Raw genomic sequence first — 21938 nt, forward strand, 5'->3', positions numbered from 1 at the left:
GAGGCATGTTTGTGACACTTGGAACACTTGCCCCATCAGAAACTGAAACGAGTGGTGCATGGAGAGATGTTTCAGGGGATTCTTGAAGACATATCAGTCACCTGGACAGGCACCAGGAGGTCAACGAAGGTCCGCTGATTAGAATATTCAGGTTAGGTAAGGTACTCTATTGGGTACTGAAATACTTCCCAGGTGTCTAAACATGTCTGTGATATACTTCATCAAAATACTCAAATAATCAAGAATTGTACACTCAGAAAGACCCCAATAGTTGGCTGTTAAGAGTGGCCAGAGCTGGAATCGCGGAATCCAAGGCCTTATGTAGGCACTATCCTCAAGGGAACTGACTGGAAATTGACCTGTTTTTGTTTTTTTGGGTTTTTTTTGTACATGGGGGGGATTCGGACCACCTGGAAACCTTTTACGTCCACACAGACTGACCCCAAAGTGAGGTTTTAAGAGTGCTCCAAGCTGGAGTCTTGGAATCCAGGGACCTTGTTTAAGTGAACTGACTTGAAATTGACTAGTTTTATGTCCATGGTGTAAGGATAGAAGCACCTGTAGAAAACCCACAGAGGCATGTCGACAACATTCAAACTCAAGACAAAAAGATCCCAAGCTGGAATCTTGGATTCCAGGAGCTCTTAGACTGGTTTCACTTGGGCGTTGCTTTGGAAGAATGTAAGTGTGTCGTTTAGGAAGGATACACCCGGGTTGCCTTGCTCAGTCTGCTGAAATCCAACCTCAAATAACTGGTTAAAGGATATTTTCTACGACCTAAATAACTGGTTAAAGGATCTCTTCTAAGACTTTGTCCTTACAGTTTAAAACTGAGAAAGAGTCCTCCATGTTGTAAAGTGCTGCAATGTGCTTCTGCTGCCTTTTGTTTGAACCCATCGATCTTGTCAGAAAGGATGTCAGGTAAAATGATAAGCATGATAGATTTGCCCACAGAGAGCGAATGATGAATGGATTTCTCTTTGTCCCGACATCAAAAGACACCGTGGACGCTGTTTGAGGTGGTGCCTGAGCGAGCGAGGTGGCGGAGCTGCTCTTCTTGCTGCCACCGCTGTTGATCCTCAAAGGACTCTCAGTGTAGAGTTGGTGCACGAGCGCATGTGATGTTCAGCTTGCAGTCTGGATAGAAAATGTCTGTGGAGGGTAGAAAAAGACGTACATTTAAGCAATTGTCTGAATGCCGCAAATGTCACTCCTGTAAAACCTTGCAAAAAAGACAAATGACTTTCTTGTTGAGAGACAAGAAAGACAAGGATATGCTCCATGTTCCCCCGGAGCAAAGTACTTGATGACAGAACAGAAGCAAAGCTTGGCATTAAAATACTGTGTGAATACTGTGAGAGTGTGTGGGTATGAAGCCTTTTACTCTTCTCCAAACTCGAGTAATGAACCTTTTCCACGACCACGAAGGTGTTGGGGGTGTGCAGTTACAAAGGAGAACCTTTGAGGGTTCCAACCACGATGACATGAAATTGTACCTCAAAAGATCCAACTCTTCGCAAGGGCAGGTGTAACAGAAAATTCTGTTTCTGTCCTTCAAGGTACAGTCTCCATGTTCCCAGTCTGTAACAGTTGGGAATACAAACATGGGACCTTTGAGGGTATGACTTCTGTGACAAGACATGGTATCGTAGTTTGTTCCTTTTCCAGAACCAAAAAGGCATTGGGGTGTCCCTAAGCTGTAAAAGCCAAGCCAAATCCAAACTTTTGAGGGTGGCACTCCAGTGACAATCTCTTCAACTTTTAAAGTGTAGGCATGCAGTAGGAGTCCTTTTGTGTTTGTTTTGTCTGTAACAATACCCCCAAAGGTAGAAACATGTACTTAGTTTTGGTAGCCTGAGATTCATTTTTTGTCCATTGAGGCACAATCTACACTAATGTACCTCCCATAGTTCCAGTTATTGGAGTCCAGTGTTACTGTTTGTACCTTTTCCAAGACCACAAAAAGTACATTGCCAAACAGTAAAAGTGAAGAGTTAAGGGTACCTAAGCAAAACGCGTAAGGGCACTGCAACCCTAATAGTACAAGTAGGCAGGTTTTTGTGAGAGCATTCTCATCTAGTACCCCTCCAATTGTTTTACATTTTTCCTGGACCTAAAGGGTATTACCCAATTCCCAAGTTGTTCTAGTAAAAGCCAAGAATACAGAAGCTGAACCTTTGAGGGGAGCCTCTCAGTTACAATTCATTGTACCCCTAAAGCTACAATGCTGTACTTTTCCATGAGTGGAGGCATTCAGGAGTACTTTTGTGTTCTGTTCAAGAATTCTCCTGGTCTGTAACAGCTCCCCCCAAGGAAACAATGATGCACTTTTTTTGGCGCTGCAGAGTGAATTTTCAGCCCTTAAGGTACAATTTACACTGATGTACCTGTCACACTGCCAATTAGTGGACTCCAAGGTACCTTATCCAGAAATAAAAGGTTACAAGTATGTTGCCAAACAGTAAAAGTCAAGAATCAAGCTTACCCAATCACAGCCTTTGAGGGCATCGTAATTCTAAAGGTACAATGAAGCACTTTTACTGAGAGCCTTGTCGTTTACTTGCCGTCTATGTGTATCCAGGTTTGCATTTGCAAGGACTTGGAGAGGAGGTCTCTTGAATGTTCCAATGCGTCAAACATGACGAGACCATGAAGGAGACTCGAGCAGATGGAAGAGCACAGGTGGTGTGAAAGAAAGGGCGAGGAAGTAGGGTACGGGGGGTGGTGTTGCTGTTGCGTGCGCCCGCGTTACAGCGATGACATGACAAGATGCGCACATCCACAGACGGGAGGCGGGGATAAAGCTGAGCGAAGAAGGCAGATGCCCGCCAAGAGGACAGGTGAGACGTTGGGGAGAGGTGGGGGGATGATGCGGAACAAGGCGGTGTGTTGGACGGACGACGTTAGCAGTTTTGCTACCCTCCCCCACCATCATCCCGCAATGCTCTGCTATCTGTCAAACAGGAGTGCACTCCTCTGCCTTCCACAGTCCCTCGGCGCACTCCATCCGTCAAGCGTGGGAGCCAGAGTGTGTCTGTGCATGTGCGCTCATTTGATTGGCCCGGAGGAACACGGTTACCAGACGCTGGATGTCTACACTGCTGATATAGTATTCTCACAATAAAGACATGCTGTACACGGGCAGAGATTTTTGTGTGTTTCTCCACTTTCGCAGCAGTCCCCAACCTTTTTTGCACCATCAACCGGTCCCATCTAGGGGTAATGTGTTACTTACCTTAGCCTTTCAGGCGGATGCACCTGATTCTCAAAATGAAGTTTCTTTGAGACAAAAGGAAACTTCTTTCACACAAAATATCTTCATGTTCAGTTGCAGTACCAAATGCCCCACGGACCTGGGGAACACTGCCGTGTAGAGTTGTTTGCCAGTTTCCTCCTGCAACCTTTTTTATCCGCACCTCGGCTGTTTCGCGGAGCGTGTCGGACACCGATAGCCAGTATCAGCCGCAGCCACACTCCTCCTACACTTTTTGGCCTCTTTTCTCGCACTTTGCTTCACTCCTTCTGCCCGACCTGTCATCCTTTGGTGTTCTGTCACTATCTTTGTGAACCTGGCTGCTTACCAAGGTCTGCTGAGGCTGTGCAGAGGCCACTTCTCTTCATACTTTATACGTAATCATCTTCCTTCATTGATGTGAATGGAAGGCTAGAGACATTACTATGTAGATAGGTTGATAGATACGACAGATATCATACAGTGAACCTTTGCTATTAGGAAGCAAGACTAACAAAAATTAGCATATAATAGACACCCCACAAAATTTTGATTGCCTGTATTAATAGTTTAGATCTTAAAGACCGGATTTGTTATTCTCTTTTTATAGCTATGTTGAAATCCGTCGGTTCTGAGGGGCTGTCCTCTCTCATGCAAATGAGCCACTGCTCAACCCGCCCCCTCTACTCTACAGGTCAATAATCATACTTTTCCACTCCCGGTCCTGTAGGTAGTGGTAATGTCACGTACAAAAGTATTTTCCTGTGTTTAATGAATAATAGGAGTTTTGCTTTTAGAAATTAGAAACTTTTCTATATAGTCCAATTATGCTACAGCAGTACTAATTGTATAATAATCAAATATATCTAAGATAGATCAAAAGCTGGCTATCATTTCAATGGATGGCATTCTTGATATCTTGACCTGCACTATAAACCCCTGTTCAGACCTGTGCAGTTTCTGCATAGTCTTGTGGAGTGAGGTTCAAATTACAGCTGATATCTTGAAATATCTGGAATGTTAGCATTGAGAGACATGACAAGTTTCTCCATTTTGGCAGCATCCATCATGGCTTCCCAAAATACTCAGTCCTCATGCTTTGGTTTAAACGCCACAAGAAGAGTCATTGAGAGAAGGCCGAGGGTGAAATATGACAAAGATCATTAGCTCAGTATGCGCCGGTGGCTGCACTTTATCTCAAAGGTCTTTTATCTCACCTCCTTTCTCTTTTTCCTCAGCCGTCGTTTGCCACTTGAGTCTCATTAAATATTCAATCTGTGGATGTAATGTCCAAATAATTCCATCTTCCATCTTTGTGAGTTTCACAGAGGCGTCCAGTAGAATTTACTAGACGTGTGCACGGGAGGTGACCGTTTTCCCCACCCGTGTGCTCTCTGCGCATCCACTCGAGACTCCAGCTCCCTGTTGTTCTTTACCATGCAAAGACCCAGATGAGTTGAGTGGATGTGACTCGCCGTGCAAGCGCCACCTGTTTCCTGGCTGTCAAGTGCCACTTTACAGGGCCTGGCACCTGCTGCTTCTATTATTTTAGGGAGCAAGCATTGTTAAGACCGGGAGCCAATCAGATGTGTATAGACTGAGTAATCTCATCACGCAGCAAGATATAGACCCACAACAATGATAGAGGACGTCAGGAGCAAAATATGGAAGGTTGTAAACTGGCCAAGTCAATCTCCAGACTTAAATCCTATAGAGCATGCATTTTCCAGATAGAGACTGAAGTGAGTGTCAATTTTGAAGGTCTGATGCCTGTAGCTTCTATTAGCTGTATATAAGGAAACAAGCATTGTTAAGACCAGTCGATGCCAAGTGGTAATTATAGTCTACAACCAGTCATTGTGTTTAGCTCAAGAAATCTCAGTTCCCAGCAAGATAATGTCCCAAAATACACAAAACCCAAACCACAAAGGACTTCATCAAGGCAAGGTTCTTAACAGACCAAGTTAATCTCCAGACTTAAAGCCTATGAAGCATCCATTTAGGTGTTTTGAGGGGGCTGTGCTGTTGAAATTGGGCGGTTTTGAGGGATATGTCCTGTTGAAATCTGGCAGCTTTGAGGTGTCTGTCCTGTTGAAATCAGGCGGTTTTGAAAGGGCTGTGCTGTTGAAATCAGGAGGTTTTGAGGGACGTCTCGTTGAAAATCTGATGGCTTTGAAGGGTCTGTCCTGTTGAAATCAGGGGTGGTGAGGGGGTTGTATTGTTGAAATCAGGCAGTGTTGAGAGGGCTGTCCTGTTGAAATCTGGCAGTTTTGAGGGGTCTTTCCTGTTAAAATCAGGTGTTTTGAAGAAAACATTCCTGTCCTATGCCAATTAACAGAAGCTAACGTTTATGTTTTCTGTGCATCCAATAACTCTGCAGCTCTCCTTAGCACTCCAGACACCCAAATACATATATACAAGCAATTAAAAAGTCATTATATAAACATACAAGCATTGAATAACAACATACCCATCATATAATCAAGTTGGTCAATTAAAAGTGGTAGGCAATAAGTTGCACACAAATAAACACACACGTACACAATGCTGATGAAAACATAACTTTGGTGGTGGTAATAAAGGGGATACTTTGGATCATGATCCTTAAAAACAATTGCTAATAAAAATGAGTCATTGTCTTGTGATGTATATCCTCAGTCCTGTGAGAGTGTAGCAATAACAAAGACAAAACCGTGATTTGGGTTTTCATTGTTCATTGTCCAAGGTTGTCAGCACTCTGTTTATCCAAACAAAATAATGGCAGTCGCTTCTTGTCCTGATGGCAGATAGTGATGCTGTTGCTGCCCAAGTATGTGTTGCACTTGCTGATAAGTTGGACTTTTTAATGTGAAGTGACTGATTGCTTTTATTACTGTGTTTTAATAAACCAGGTACTGCTTCATATGCAGGTGAATCTCAGTGAATTAGAACAGGATAGAAAGCTTTATTTCAGTAGCTTAATCAGTTTGTGATGACGTACCAGCGTGCCCATTGGTTTTACATACCATCTGCGTCGCCGCCTTCTCGATCGATTTTGCAGCATAATTAAACGTACCATCTGGTCATTTGGGTCCATTTGTTCTGTCGCGGTCAGCATTGTTGTTGCTTTGTTTCTTGTTACTGAAAGGAAAGTAAAAACGGCTACCGGAAATGGCAAAACAAAATGCAGAGGAAACTCCATCCTGTGGTATCCTATCCAATACCAGCCGTAGTGACACCCCCCGACTTGGAGGAGAACTGCAGCACACTTTCAAAACAGCGCGCGTGGGTTGCGCTCGAGCATAAAGGCAAACTACGCGTGGGACAGCCGCAGTGACGTCAGCGCCTTTAGACATCCATCCCGCAAAAGTTCAAGTCAACGATGTACTTCCCGCTAGGGTAGCGGATGAACAATAAGCAATGTTTTCCATTAGAAAGGCAGCATGTTGCAGATACATCAGGGCGATCCACACGTGTTGCTATCGCCTGTGGCCGTCGCAGGTTAAGCACGCTCATTAATTTCTCTAGTTTCTCCCCCGCCGGGGCCACTGCTTGCTTCCCAGACGTGCTGCGTATGCTAATAGGCTTCGGCTTGCCGTCTTTTTCTTTCTTTCTTTTTTTTGCCGGCCGAGATGCTTTGAAAAGGCAGAGGAGGCGAGAGAAGAGACAAGGCAGACGGGATTTGATGAATAATATACCTTGCATGGTGGCTGCACAGCTTGGATGTGAACAGTTGATATTTTTTGTACCCAATGCTAATTAAATGGTCACACAGTAGTGTCTTGACTTACTTCATTAAATTGAATATAAAGAAACAGTTTGTGCATCGTGATTAGTTCATTATGGCTCTTTTGATGTGCGTGACTTGGCCAAACGAAGAAGACTTTCACAACTACTGTAAGTGACTCAGTAACTGCAGTAATATTAGTCATTGTTCACAGAGGATAAAGAATATATGCCTGTGAGTATTATATTTCTGTGTTGAAGCACCGTTTGTGTTCAATTATCTGTTGCTTAGGGAGTTCTGACACTGCCACATTGATGCTATTTGTTAGCACTTCAATGGCGTTTCCCATTATGTGTTAGCCTTAACCTAGCAGACTTAATGGCAACGTTATGTGGTTGTTTTAAATACACATTTAATTCTCTTTGTTTGATGTTTACCAACTAAGAGTGGCAAGAAACAGCGTGAAGCTTTTTTTTGAAGAAGAAGAAGAATTGTTGACTTGCTATCCACCAAATTGTTGCCAAACAATTGTTTGTGAAGTGAGTTGAGTTGAGAGATGCAGTATGCTGTGCAATTGTTGTGGCTTTCTCTCCCGCCATCTAGTGGTGGTGTGTCTGAAGCTTACTTGCAACTTTAAATTTGGTATGCGGCACAAAGCAAAAAAAACCCAAAACATTATGTATATTGTAACCAATCGTGACCATCGCACACAATCACTGTATTGTGATACCACTGATATCGTTAGCACAATTTTGTGATTATACCGTATTTTCACTGTCCGATGTACACTTCTATTTTTTCTTCTTATTTTTTTTCCAATGATTTTTCATGTTCAATAACATTTTATTCCCTTCCTGTACAAGATGACCTTCTTTCTCCAACACATTCATGCAATCACTGTATCGCGATACCATTGATATCGCTGTCATGAGTTATTTTGCTATCCCAACCCTTAATCATCTTTCATCGGAAGCAAACTGTGAGGAAAAGGAGCGAGTTGACAAAGTATCTCCATCAAGAAGCATGGGTCCCCCACCCCAGAAGTCATATAAACTAAGAGCCCTGCCACTTAGCAACTTGTCCCCTGTTGCTCTCCATAGAAATGAAGCAAATAAAAGCCTTTTTCTGTTTGCTCGTAAAAGACAAGAACAAGCGCGTGGCATCAATTAAGTCGTCCTGGTTTGCACAGAGTTAGCATCTGAGTCAAAGGTTAGCGCCTACGCTGAAAACGCAGAGCTTTGAAGTCGCTCATTGGGGGGTGCCACACGGGGGCTCGGTGCAGCGGCGGGGGGTTCAGGAAGTGGCTTGCTGATGTGGTATGTCCCCAACACCCTAATGGTGCACTTTCAGTCGCTGTACTTAACAAACGGTAACAAAATAAAGCCGTGAAAACACATTCATTCATTCACATTCATCCAATTGACACCCACGCACTCAATGCGCAGACTTGCTAACCAGAGCTAACGACAGCTGACTAAACTCTCATTCGCTGACGCCAACGTCACTCACCACGCCAGGCCCTACCTTCCTTGACAGACACTACAGTATAGAGCGTGAGGATAGTGCCTCCAAGTGGACAAAAGTAATACCTACACCTCACGTGGATTTTGTACTTGCACTACTTTGCTACGACCTGCAGAGGCGCTGTCGAGACAGCCTCCACTAGTTTGCTTTTTAAGCAAGTCTCCAACATGAGGTTGCCAACTTTGGGTAGTTGAGCTACATCGCACCAGTACACAGGGAAAGAAAATACTTGAAAATGAACAATTAAGAGCAATGAAATGATCATGTGCCCTGCAAGTGGCCGGGATAGGCTCACTTGCAAAATCATCAATTTCCCCTGCCCCTTTAATGACAAAATAACACGTCCATTGCATAAAAAACATTTGCTGCAAATCCCAGCACAACTGTGGGGGTGGGAACCTCATCTTGAGGTGAGCAAGCGGTCGTGTATGGATTTGCAGATAAGGAGTGGGGAAAAAAGTCAGGTTGCAATTTTCCGCTGACAGTCGATGGCGAGATGACGCGCCGTTCGCCTGCTGCCTCATTTTCCACCTCGTGTACCTCCTTCTACTCGCATCAGTAATCCACGCTGATAAAAGGATCTGTGTGTGTGTGTGAGACTGACTGTGTGTAGAATCAATATATACTCCCCCTTCCACAATATTAGGTACCATCCAAAACAAGATGTGCATCAGTGTTATCTTTACAAAGATAACCGGAGACCTCTCAGGCCAGACATAGTGATGATGACAAATTCCTCCATCTCCATCAGTTTTGCGGTCGCTGGTTTTGTCACTTATAATTTTTTAATAAATAAAATTAATAATTCATTAGTAAAAAAGAAATAATAATACATTCTTTACTACAGTGCATCTGTTTCAGCTGTGGTGGTTTTTCAAGTGCCATATAAACAAAAAAAATAGTTGTTGAATAAATAAATAAAAAAATGAATACAATAAAAAATAATACATATTTAATAATAATAATAATAATACTTGTTTATTAATTAAATGCACTGCACTGCCTTAGTGCACTTGGACATAAACTCATACTGCAAAAAGTCCAACAAATAGTTGTATATGATAGATAAAGAAATAAATAAAATAATGAGAAATGTATCAAATCAGTACATGAAAAAAGGAATATAAATTCTCCGCCTTTGTCCGGATTATCAGATGCCATCACTCGCCTCCATTTTGTTGAAATTGGCTCTGTAGCTTTTGCGTAATTGCAAACACACAAGCCGAAAAATGGAAACAAATCATATTTTTCTTTGTTGTTTCGGATGAGCAAAAAGTGGAGAATTTACGGTTGCATACATTGTTGGATTGTTTGACGCACCCATGATTGCTGTGATGTTCTTCTCTTCTCTTTTGCAGGAGACCGACTTACTGGACATAGCGTACATCAAAGATGCCCGCAATGGAAAATGCACCAAAACGCCAAAGGTGAGCCCAGCTTGGGTACACTATTGATTATAAGTGACTAAAACAAAAAAACAAAACCAAAAAGACCACATGCACTTTGTCGGTTTGAGCGAGGGATTCTAAACAGGGCACGTGACGCCTAAAATGGCCGACGCCTCGGAAATCCATTACCGCGAAATGGAGACGAGCTGTCTGAAGGGGTGATGAGGCCAACAGGAAAAGGAAGGATGCGAGGAAAGGTGGAAGGCTGGAAGTCTCTTCGGACTGTACAGGATGGTAGTTAGCAGGCTGCTATCAGGTTCAATACATTTTGTTTTATTATTATTTTTATCAATAATTTACAAAAATAAAGTGAAATGAATGAATGAATGAATGAAAGTGAAATATTAACCAACCAACACATCGCATAATTTAACATAAATGTGGCTGTTACGCTTGATGGTATGGTCAGATTTATTTTTTGTTTGATTTTTCCAACAATTGACATTATTGATATCTGTCAACTCATAATAAATCACAATGCAAAGATAACAAAATGAAAATAAAATATGATTATTTATAGTCAATTAAGTCACGCGTACAATTAATTTATAATAATTGAATACATGTTTATAATTTAATTTTCTTATTTATAATTTAATGATGAATAAATAAATAAAATGATAAATAAATAGTAATAAATAAACTTTGTGAATTAAATTCAATAAAAGCACCATACTGCTTTAGTGTAACATTGTGGTCCCTCACTTATACCCTAAAACAGTCCTAAAAAATAAAAATTAAATAATAATAACAACAGAAAATGAAACAAAATGTTAGACACATTATTTTTTTAGGACACATTTTTTTTTTTTAGAACACAACACAATTTTCGAATGTTCCGCTTTTCTTACAGATTCAGATTCTTACAATGCAACTGCTTTTTTTTTATCATCGGCTTGTTGTTTAGGAAGGGGGGAATTGCTCGCCGTTTTTTTTTTATGTCCTGCACTGCACAGCTGAATCAAATTAGCTTTAAAAATGAATGAAGAAAATCAATATCCCTGATCAACAGTAGCGAAGTATCATCACAACATGAGAGGGAGAGGATAGCGAGAGAGGGAAAGCGTTCATCCAGCTTCATTTAATTCTCCTGTTTCTGTGTTGATTTGTGCGGCCAAATTGCCCCAAACCGACATGGCCGCCGACAGCTTCGCCACCGAATTGGACCTAGTCACACTCCGCAGACGGCGTGTAATCAAAGGCGGCTGCATCTCGCCTGTTCTGATCTCGTTTCCCTGCTACGCCTGCTTCACTTTTTTTTTCTTTCAGGGAAAAAAAAAATGCAGCTCATTGTCTCGCCCCCGAATGCGTGGGCGGCCCGCCGACAACCTCGTGCCACCCTGCCTGAGTACGTTCGCCGCTCGTACGTGACTCATACGCCGCTCATCCGTCTGATGAAAACGCATTTGTATGCTCTTCTTAAAGCTTCAAAATGTTTAATGCCACTCCCAGTTAAGGTTTACTGCCAAACTAAACATCAAACAAAGAAAATGACACTTTATCTAAAACAACATAGCTTTGCCTTTGAATTCCACTTAGCTTAATGCTGACAAACAATACGAAACCTCGTTAACATGCTGACGGTTAACATCAATAGTTGCAGTTTTAGAAGCAACGCATATTTGAACGCAAAAGGTAGAGCAACACTTTTAGACAGATAATATAACAATACTTACAGGCATACATTCTTTATCCTCTATGAAGAATGACTAACATTCCAGCATCTTACTGAGTCACAGTTGTAGTAAAAGAAAAAAATGCTATTCAGAATAATGGCGTTTCCATTCATTTCAGTGGGGAAAGATGATTTAAGTTAGTCTTCACTGCATGTGCAATTCCGGTATATTTCCCCCCCCCCCCATCTCAAATCATCTAAAAGCGATTTATTTTTAAGGGTAATCTTGTAAAATGAGTTTGAAATTATTTTACGTTTTGGGATCTTACTTTGTGGTATATTTAGGGTTTAATTATTCATCTAAACTCTTCATGGCAGGGCTCGCTTCTATATTATACTCTAGGGGATGACTGTAAACACGCACACACACACACACACACACACACACTCAGATGAGCGACACTGTCCTTGCCGGCACTAATTAGCATGTGCCCACCCGGTCGTCATTCAGGATGATTAGATCGGTGGCTTGTCAGAGCGACGCTTTGTGCGCCAGGGCGGATCTCCGAGTCAATCACAGATGAGTGGAGGGACGCGTTGTCTTCTTTTCTTCTCTTTACCGACTGTCTGTGGTTATTTTTAGTGCTTTTGTGGCCGTCACTGAATGTTCTCGCCGTGGCGGCGGCGGCGGCGGCGGCAACGCGAGTGATGCGGGCTTCATTTTGAATCTTGCCTTTGTGGTGGCAGACAGGTTTTGCAATCCAAAGCCTCTTTTCAGGCACTTTGCTTAGGCTAAAGTTAGTTTTTACTGGAAGACACACTAAGCAGTACAGTTTGATTCAAAATCAAGCAGTCTTTTTTGTTTTCATTGTGAAAAGCTTTGAAATGTGCCAAAATAATAGATAATAATGGATTGAAATGAATGGAAATGTCATGACTCCATTGCAGCCTACATCCCAGTAAATTTAAAGATGTTTTTAATAAAGAAAATGGCACTCTATAATATGGTACTTACAATTAGGGCTGCAGCTAATGGTTATTTTAATAATCGATGAATCTGTCGATTATTTTTTGGGATAAATCGATGAATCGGATTTGAAAAAAAGATTTTTAAATTTCCATCACTTTTTTAGAAAACCAAACAATATTTCAAATTGACCGCGCAGATAATGCACAAACATAAATTGAATCATAATCAATTTAGTTGTACTGGTTTGGGCCGTAACATGTCAGAAAATAGGCAAAAATGTTAATTGTTTTCCATCATTAAAGGTGTTTGCAAATGTCTTATTTTGATGAAATATAAAGTTAACCAGTCTGCTTTATTATTAGAATAAATATCATTATTAATATTTACTGTTGAGAGGCTGAAATTCTGAGGATTTGGGCAGTTTTAGTTAAACCTGAACAAGGTCTTTAAACGTTTAATCAATTATCCGAAATCATCAATTAATTTGATACTCGATTAGTTGTCGATTAATCTAGTTACAATACGTAAAGATATAGCAATAACATAATTGAATAGAATGCAAAGAAATGTGTTGCAGCACTGTCTGTTTTCAAATATCCGTCGCTTAAAATGTTATAATAATGCCACATAGCTCATATTTGTTAGCCCGTCTATGGCATTTCCCATTTTATGCTAGCATTAAGCTAGCGGATTTAAAGGCGAAGTTATGTGGTTGATTTCTCTTTGTTTTATATTTAGTTTGACAGAAAAAGCTAGGAGCCTTTTTTTTATTTATTTATTTTTTTAATAAATTCACTATACCAAATTGCTGCTTGTTGTGAAGTGAGCTGAGTTGAGTCACAAGTCAAAGCAAAAAAATGGTCCGAACGACGGCTCGTGTCTTGAAAAAGCTGTACGTCGGGTCACTTGTGTCTCTAGGCACCACTGTACCGCCGCTTCCCTCCTGCTCAGGAAAGGGATTTACCATTTCCAAAGTGTACCGTTGCAAGCTAAATGGCCGCGTATGGCTTCCCGGCAGTGTCAGCTTGCAGTTCGCCCCAGTAGGCTGCTGCTAAATACGGCTCAGCTAGTGTGTGCCCAGCCTTGTAACCGGATCTGGATAAAGACCAGCAGGCCCTCGGTTCGATGTGGACCACAATAGCAGCTTACTGTATATCTGAGAGTGCGGACACGATGTGGTAAACGCTATCATCGTCATCATCGACACGAAGTGATTCAGAACTACAACAAAACTGTTGCTTGATGCAGGAAGACCTCAGATTTGGGGGGGGGGGGAATACAAAAAAAATAATTTGAGGCTCAAAATGTGCTCATTGTGAATTATCCATCATCCATTTTCTATAGCGCTTGTAGGTGAGATTGAACCCCGATCCTCAGAAGTGTGAGGCAGACGTGCCAAACAATGGACCACTAGGCGCACCCCTGTTTGATTACTAAAACATAGAAACAGAAAAATTATTTAGCCCCTGTCAAAACAATTTGGCAGGGTGCATGCGTGAAATGGGCTTTTGAGAACAAGTGACGACCCATGTATATCGTCACATCTCCAAAAAAAAAAAAAAAAACACCATCATGCTTGAGTTACCAAACACTGGATCGTTCAAGTTGATATTATATCTTGTCACTATCATATACCATTGCTCAGCAACCCTAACACACCAGCACCCCAAAATCACGTTCAATCGCTCATTTAATACACTTAAGAATTTGCTAATTTATGACGCTGTCATTGATTAAAATGGTAAAATACAATGCCAGCTTTCCACATCAAAGTCTGTACTTCCGCCAACACCCCCGACTGCGGTTTTATCATCTTGCCAAACTCTTTCTCAAAGGCTACGAGTGATGCAATAAATAACAGGATGAGCTGACCAAGGAGTTTAATAGGCAGTAAAGAATCTGCACTCACTCAATTTCTGGGCTGGCCGATTCTTTCGCCAACAAAGCTCTAACTATCTTCACTCGTTATTGTCTAAGAAAAACATAGACTTTCAATCTTGAGGCGACAAAATGCCATACGGCTCCCGCACAATGAGAGAAGAGGCGAACACTTCTCAGACAGTTGAGCGCTCAAAAGAGTTCATCGATATGTTCTCAAGCTATTGTCAACCCTTTGAATTGCTTAATAATGCGTAAAAATAACAGACGACATGAGGAAAGGCGACAGGACTGATTTGTGTAAAGAAAATATGAAATTGCGCATATTTGGACACACAGTCATGACTAAAAATATGGGAATCCATGGGGGATATTCATCTCTCAGCAGCCCTTTGTAGAGGCTGCTCCTTCAGTGTCGCAATAAATCCAAAGAAAAAGCAAAACACACGGAAAGATAATTTCAAGGCGTATTTTACAAATCCCGCTTTGAGAGATAAGGACTTAATTAGGATGTTGTTGTTGGAGCGACACAGATTATGCCACTTAAGACAGTCGACGTGAAACGAGAGTATTAACATTGTTTATCTCTCTGGTGCGCCGCCTTCATGATAACCACGTACAAAACAAATGCGTGCGGTGGGGAAGGTGGATGATCCGACTGGCGGGTGGGGGTTGCGGCTCTCATCTGTTCGCAGTAGCCCATCCGAAAATGGCTCTGACAAATCCGTACGTGTTCGAGAGGTCACAACCCTCACAGAGAGTTGTAACGGCACACCAGAGCTGTTTGGTTGTTAGCTAATGAGGGCTAGCCATACCGATAATCGGACTGAATTTTAGCATTTTCCCCTCTTTAACGTTCAACAGATTCAATGTTTTCTTTTTAGGAAAGCGTAACAATACTTTTTCACAAAATGTCCTCTCTTTCCCAGGACCCAATAAATGAAATATTGACATTTAACAGCTTAAATTCTTTTTTTTTTTTTTTTTAAGGAAAGTGCAACATTGATAGTTTGTCTTCTTTTGAGAAAATGAATACTGCACACAAGTACATCACTACCAGTCCAGTTCCCAAAAAAAGACCCCCAGCAAATCCATTCTCGTATGGGCGGTTGTGGCCTTTGGGTGACCTCTTGGCAGGGGAGCGCTCGGAGGTGTTAGGCAGCAGTGGAATGAGAAGAGCTGCGGTGCCAGTGAATGCAACGCAGGCTTGTCACTGCAATTCCCTGTTATTTTTTTGCTTGTCACTTGAAAGAAGGTCGACAAACAAACCCATCGACTCATACCTCATATTTAAGCCCTCATGGGCTCTCTTCAGCTCTGCTACTATTTTCTCATTGTGTCTTCATATGGTCGCACAGTGACGCAAAACCCCAGTTTAACAACAGGTGAAAGAACAGAAGGATACCGTATTGCACTGCATGTTACCCATGGCTTCATGGCTATATGTATAAGAATGTGTGTGCGGAGAAAGATGATGTCATAACTGCGCAATGTAATGCCCCTATTCTCGATATGCCTCAGTAGCCGTCGTTAAACGGGTGTAACGGTCGCGAGCGCGACAACGCCGGGATTAGTGCCAAACCATTAAAAAGGCCCGGGGTGATGGTGTTGCTTGTTAATTCCATATGAGGAAAATATAAATATATTATATAGAAATATGAAAATACACTTTAGGTTCCTCCTGAAATTTCACTCAAAAGCCCAATAGCCCTAAGTTTTGGTGACTTGTATTTGTAATGGTTCAACTCTTTATAGTTCATTTTTAAATGTAAATCCCACTAAATTGATCGATTAACATCTGACCAGATGGACAGCTGACCATTGAAAGTCTGAGAGCCCTAACCCTAACCAAAAAAACACGGTCAATAGTCACTTGTGTATATTTTATATCTTCCTTGGTGGCTATTGAACTCCGACCTCAACCTTTCAGACTGAGCTACCGTCTGAGCCGATTACATTAAAAGATTCCATGGATTATTGATTTCCTTAAAATAATTCGAGGCTCTCTCCGTGGTGGTCACGGACCAATGAGCACAAGTGGCAGCAAAAAGGTTAGCATGATTGACTGACTTGGCTTTGGTTTTCTCCTTCTGTCAAAGACTCAGACGAATTCCCGCTCTGTGCCATTAACGCCTGGTGAGAAATCGAAGGCGACGCTCATTGGCTTTGACGCTGGCCGGTCCGTCAAACAACGTGAAATGGAGAGCTGCGTGATGGACACAGATTACTATCTTGGTGAAAAAGGGTCCGAGGAAGCACAATGGTGCACCTGTCTTCCCCCACCCCCAATCGAAATGTCTCCAACAGACTGTTACTTTGTCTTCGAACTTCCTGAGTATCTCATCTTGTATTCCAAAGGAAGGAAAAAAGGGATATTGCTTTTCCAAAAGCATAAACTGCATTAAGCCCTCATGAACAATTTGCACAATAACGATTGATTTCTCTCGGTGCTCTGAAATGAACAAACAATGTAAATACACTGTGAGCCTTATTAAACATAACTCAGACAATACACAAACAACCATCGAGATCGATGCCGAGTTCACAAAAGGGCAAATGTAGTGTTGCCGACTGAAAGTCAGGAAGTTCTGCAAACTACTCCACTCGTGCGTTTTAGAAGAAGGAACTGAATTTGAACGTGAGCTTTGGCCCTGTAGACTTTCGGCATCTTAAACTCATGGCGATGCAATACAATGTGACATTTTGTTAAACACAGCAAAGGTCGACACAGGCAGACCTTGGAGATGATCCAATAGGCAGGAAGTGTGTGGGACAGGCTGAAGAAAATATGCAGTGGGCTGAAGGCCAGCATTATAATAGGCACTGTATTTGTAAGTCTTTGTTCCTGTGAGTTAAAACCAACTCCCTTTTTCTGAAGGTGTCCTAGCCATCGTGCTGATTAGCACCCTGGTCATCTTTGAACTTGATTGAGTTTTCCTTGATTTGCTTGAGGAAACTGTTTGCCAAAATGGAGTTGCACCTCGCACCTGTGAAAGGGTGACAACCTCCCTCTGCAGTCTTAGTATGGAGTGACATCTGCATCACTTTCTATATACTGGAGCCATTGCACTTCTCCAAGCCTCAGTCCTACTTAACTACACTCAGTAGATTCCCTCATTAACGTTTGACTTACTTGAACAGAGGACCTTGTTTTTGTTAAGTACATTCTAACCTGGGACTTTGTGTATATTCTATCAGATCACTTTAATATGGGACTTAATGTAGATTTGGTAAACTGCATGTAATCCGTGACCTTGTCTCTTTTTAGTAGACTCACCCTAATCTGTGATATTGTCAGGATTCAGTAGACTCATTCACTAGCTGGGGACCTTGTCTACATACGCAGTTGTTAGACTCACTCTAATGTAAGACCTTCTCTTGGTTCCAAAGATTATTAATCTGTGATCTTGTCTACATTTTTTCAACTCACTCTGATGTGGGATATATTATTTGCACTGAAGCTAACCTTGGACCTTGTCTACATTTGGTTGACTCACCTCCAAACTGTCGACCTTGTCTGTATTCTGTAAACTTTAACCTGGCACAATGTTCTATTGACTCCAACCTGAGAAATTCACTGTGTCGGGAACCTTGTCTTTGTTCACTATACTCTAACCTGGGACCATGTCAACAGTTAATACACTCAAACCTGGGATCTTGTCTTCGTTCATTAGACTCCAACCTGGACTCTTCTATAGATTTCTGACTCCTTTGCTAACCAGAGACCATAATCTACATTCACTAGTGCTACTCTAAGACTTTGTAAACATTCGTTTGACTGACCTTAAGCTGCAACCTTGTCTCTAGACAGCAGATTCTAATGTTGGACCTTGCCTGTATTTGGTAGACACTCTAACCTCGGACTTAATTTTAACACCTTGTCTATATTTAGTTAGTTACTCTGTCCCCTTGGACCTTGTCTATATTCTGTAGAATCTTAACTTACCTGGGACTTTGGCTATGTTCAGTAGACTTGTTAATTAACCTAGGACGTTGTCGATATTTAGTTTTCCAACTCTGACCAGGGTCTTTGTTTTCATTTATGAGACTTGTTTGCTAACCTGGTACCTTGTGAACAATCAGTCGACTCTTAACTGTGTAGAACCTTGTCTAAAGTCAGTCAGTTGACCCAATTTGACCTGTTTGGCTGTATTCACAGGTGAGTTGTTGTGGTCTATGAGCATTTCATACGGAAGCGGGTTTCACAAATCACACCTGCGACGACAGGGAATGGCCCCTTCTTCCACGTCGGGCTCAACGTACGTTGGTTGTGCGCCGGGTTTGTTGCCACGGAAACCGCCGGTAGACGAGCACGGGAGGTAACGAGGGCGACTAAGGTTCTCTGGTGCACGGTGGCTGTTCTTTTCCTCTCTGTTGTGTGCTGTAATTGGAGATGATGATATAATTAAATGGATTCTCATAGCGATGAAACGACCTGAGTTATTATCGTTTTTTTTCTTTCTGCTTTTTTTTTTTTTTTTTTTTTTTTGCCCCTCCAGTGAACACACAAGCGACGTGGATTGATTCTGTTTCATCAACATCCAAACTTCCTGCCTGATTAATGAGGGCACACATCTGCAGTCGACTGAGATAGGAAACACATCAAAACGTATTTTTCAACACTTACTTCCTGGAGGATTCTCAGTCAAAGAGCTTTGCTTTTTATTGGCAGCCAAAAGCGCCTTAAAGTGACTCATCCCATTGATTGAAAAGTGTGAGTCATTTTAACCACAGCAGCGCTAAAGGTGCGATGCTAATGATCGTCACTTCAGAGGTGATGCTCGCTCCCAGTTAGATCAGCACGCCGCCAGCGGCCAACTTTCTCGACAGTTCCTCTATCAATTGGCCGTGCTTTAATTGGAGCCGATCAATATCTCCCTTGAATTTAGCGCCACCTTGTTATCATCCGTCTTTTTCGTGACAAATAAGCGTAGGGGTGGAGGGATGAAGTTTTTTTTTTTAAATTGCTGCCACGGTCACACCAGTCACCCATTGATCACATAGGTGAGGCGAGAGTGAACACGTCACACGCCACCACCATGATCATTTTCTGTGGACGTAATGTGTGTGCGTTTGTGTGTGTTTTAGCGTCCTTTGCCGCAGAGAAACATTAGGCCACCTTTTTAACTACCCCTTCCAACCACACCAGCGTGTCCGCGGGTTTATTTAGTTTTCGATAGTAAATTTTAAGAGGGGATGAAAAAGCATATTTGTAATTTCTCTGTGGTCTTAAAGGCACACTTTATTTCCTCAAAACGACTTCAAAAGGAGTCAATAATTCCGCCAGATGTTTAGTCCTTCCTTTTTCTTTAGCACTTTTTAAACACTCACAGGCCACTTCATTAGGTACACCAGAGGTCCAATAAAAGAGCTAGTTAAAAAAAAAAGTCTGCCTTTACAAAGAGTCAGTCAGTCTTTTGGCCTGATAATCACGTCTCTTTGGGTTGTTTTCCGTCGTTCTGGAGCCGTCAAGGATCACGGACCGGTCCGCTCTCAGCAGCAAATAATCCCAAGGTTTGTTTAAAGTCACAGTCCTCCTTTGGCTCAATTTGTGTGTGTCTGCTTAGCGACTCAGCTACAGGGGCAGATGGCACGAGGATGTCCAAAACAGCAGGCTTTCTACATCACGCAGCAGCTCACAACGGCGAATTGCTAACTGGCCACTGCAGGCATAAATCCTCGCAGTCACCGCCCGGGTGGACTTAGGGAGGATCTTCTAACCTTTGTACACATATTCAAAGACCCAAATCTGAATTTGATCATATGGATGGATTGTTGCACACATTGTCAAAAAATAAATAAAATAAAGTAAATCTAGTAGGAACATGGTGTCTCACACAAACTGACAGTTCTCCAATTAGGGATGAGACAGTGATGACGGGCAATAAAACGCATCTCCCATGAGGAAGGGTCCTCATATGGCATAATTAGTTTATGACTTTGTTATGGCTCTTACGCTGTGTTTGCGTTGTCATATAGAGGGAAAGATGATTGACCGGTGGTGAATTGTGAAAAATGGAGTAAGTTGGTTGAATGTGAGCCATTATGTCACTTTTGCAACGCACATTGGTGCTTTGAAGCGTATGATGGTTTTTGCTACACATTGGTTTTAGTAGAAAACCATCAGTTTGGTCTACAATGACCACCCACAATGACCGTGTTGGTCTTTACTACACTTGTAGACTGTCTCCCTTTCCGACAGTACTGGAACATCTGTTTTTTTTCCTGCAGTTATAGACAGGTGGTCTTTCCTTCAGTTGTAGAGCACGTTGGTCTTTCAAACAGTTGTGGACTGTTGGTCTTTCCTTTAGAGCACCGGTGTCAAACTCGAGGCCCGGGGGCCAGATCCGGCCCGCCACATCATTTTATGTGGCCCGCGAAAGCAAATCGTGTGTCAACTTCCAGGGTTCTTGCTAAAATCTGTTCCAAATTTTTTTATAATATTCATATGTCATAAATAGTAACGACCTATTGTTAGCATGTTTTGCCTCCAAACCCCTTTTACAGTGACTTGAACAATAGTTGAACAAACCATTATCCTTGACTTCTGATTTCAAAACTAGTTATCCATCAATTTGTTGTCTATGTGTAATAATGTTATGAGGCAATTAAACATTGATATGGTTTTACAATCATAATTGCCCTCTGAGGAAAACCGTATCTACAATGTGGCCCGCGACAAAAGTGAGTTTGACACCCCGGCTTTAGAGTATACTGTTGTCTCCTACCTTTGTAGATAATGGCCGTCCTTCCTACAGAGGGTGACCATGTCGGTGTATCCTCAAGTTGTGGACCAAGTTGGTCTTTTCTTACACTTGTAGGCCATGTCGGTCTTTCTTTCACCGTAGACTGTTGTCTCCTACATTTGTTAGACCGTGCAGGTCTTTCCTACAGTTGTCGCCCATGTTGGTCTTTCCTGCAGTTGTAGACCATATTCGTCTTTCCTTCAGTGTAGACCGTCTCCTACTTTTGTGGAGCATGCTGGTCTTTCGTACAGTTGTAGACCACGTTCATTTTTTCCAATACATTACCTGGCAACCAGGAAGGCACAGATGCACATACTGTACAGTACGCCCCCATCACGAGCATGGATGGTGCAAAAATAGACGTGAAACAGTCAGACTGGAAGAACCGGCATGGACATTTTAAGCAAATTTCTTTGGATTGCACTGAACCCTCCGCAACCAACAAGTGATCAATTGCTTATTCACTGTACTTGACGGCTGCATTAAAATGAAAGGGCCACGCAGTCTGATGATGTGTGTGCAGCTGCATAGTAAGAGCCACATAATCATACGTAAATATGGTCCAAAAAAATACAATGCAACATTTCGTTTCCAAATCAACCACAAAATATCCTACACAGACTGGCAAAAGGAATTTATCTTTTTTTTTTTTTTTAGGCCCTAGTTCTGCCCTCAGCTCCCCAGGGGGAGAAACCACAATGGGGTCTCAGAGTAAATAATTGACTGTGCAGCCCTCAGGCTGCGGATCGTGACCCGCTGGTGGTGCAGCATATGTCCACTCCCCCTTGAGCTGTTTTTACTGTTGCCAAAACAGCCTTC

General features: G+C 42.1%; 1 protein-coding gene across 2 annotated transcripts in view; it reads left to right on the top strand.

The window, feature by feature from the left end:
- The window catches only part of plcb1l (phospholipase C beta 1-like), a 78903-nt gene that overhangs the window by 17621 nt on the left and 39344 nt on the right, over positions 1 to 21938 (top strand). For both annotated transcript variants that reach the window (XR_009785435.1, XM_061753936.1), the window contains exon 3: positions 9821 to 9889. Coding sequence is in view for 1 of the 2 variants with exons in the window: in XM_061753936.1 (XP_061609920.1) it covers positions 9821 to 9889 (69 nt within the window). In the remaining variant the exon portion in view is untranslated. The remainder of the gene's footprint in view (positions 1 to 9820; positions 9890 to 21938) is intronic.

Source organism: Phyllopteryx taeniolatus, chromosome 18, assembly GCF_024500385.1.
Source record: "Phyllopteryx taeniolatus isolate TA_2022b chromosome 18, UOR_Ptae_1.2, whole genome shotgun sequence".
Classification (NCBI taxonomy): domain Eukaryota; kingdom Metazoa; phylum Chordata; class Actinopteri; order Syngnathiformes; family Syngnathidae; genus Phyllopteryx; species Phyllopteryx taeniolatus.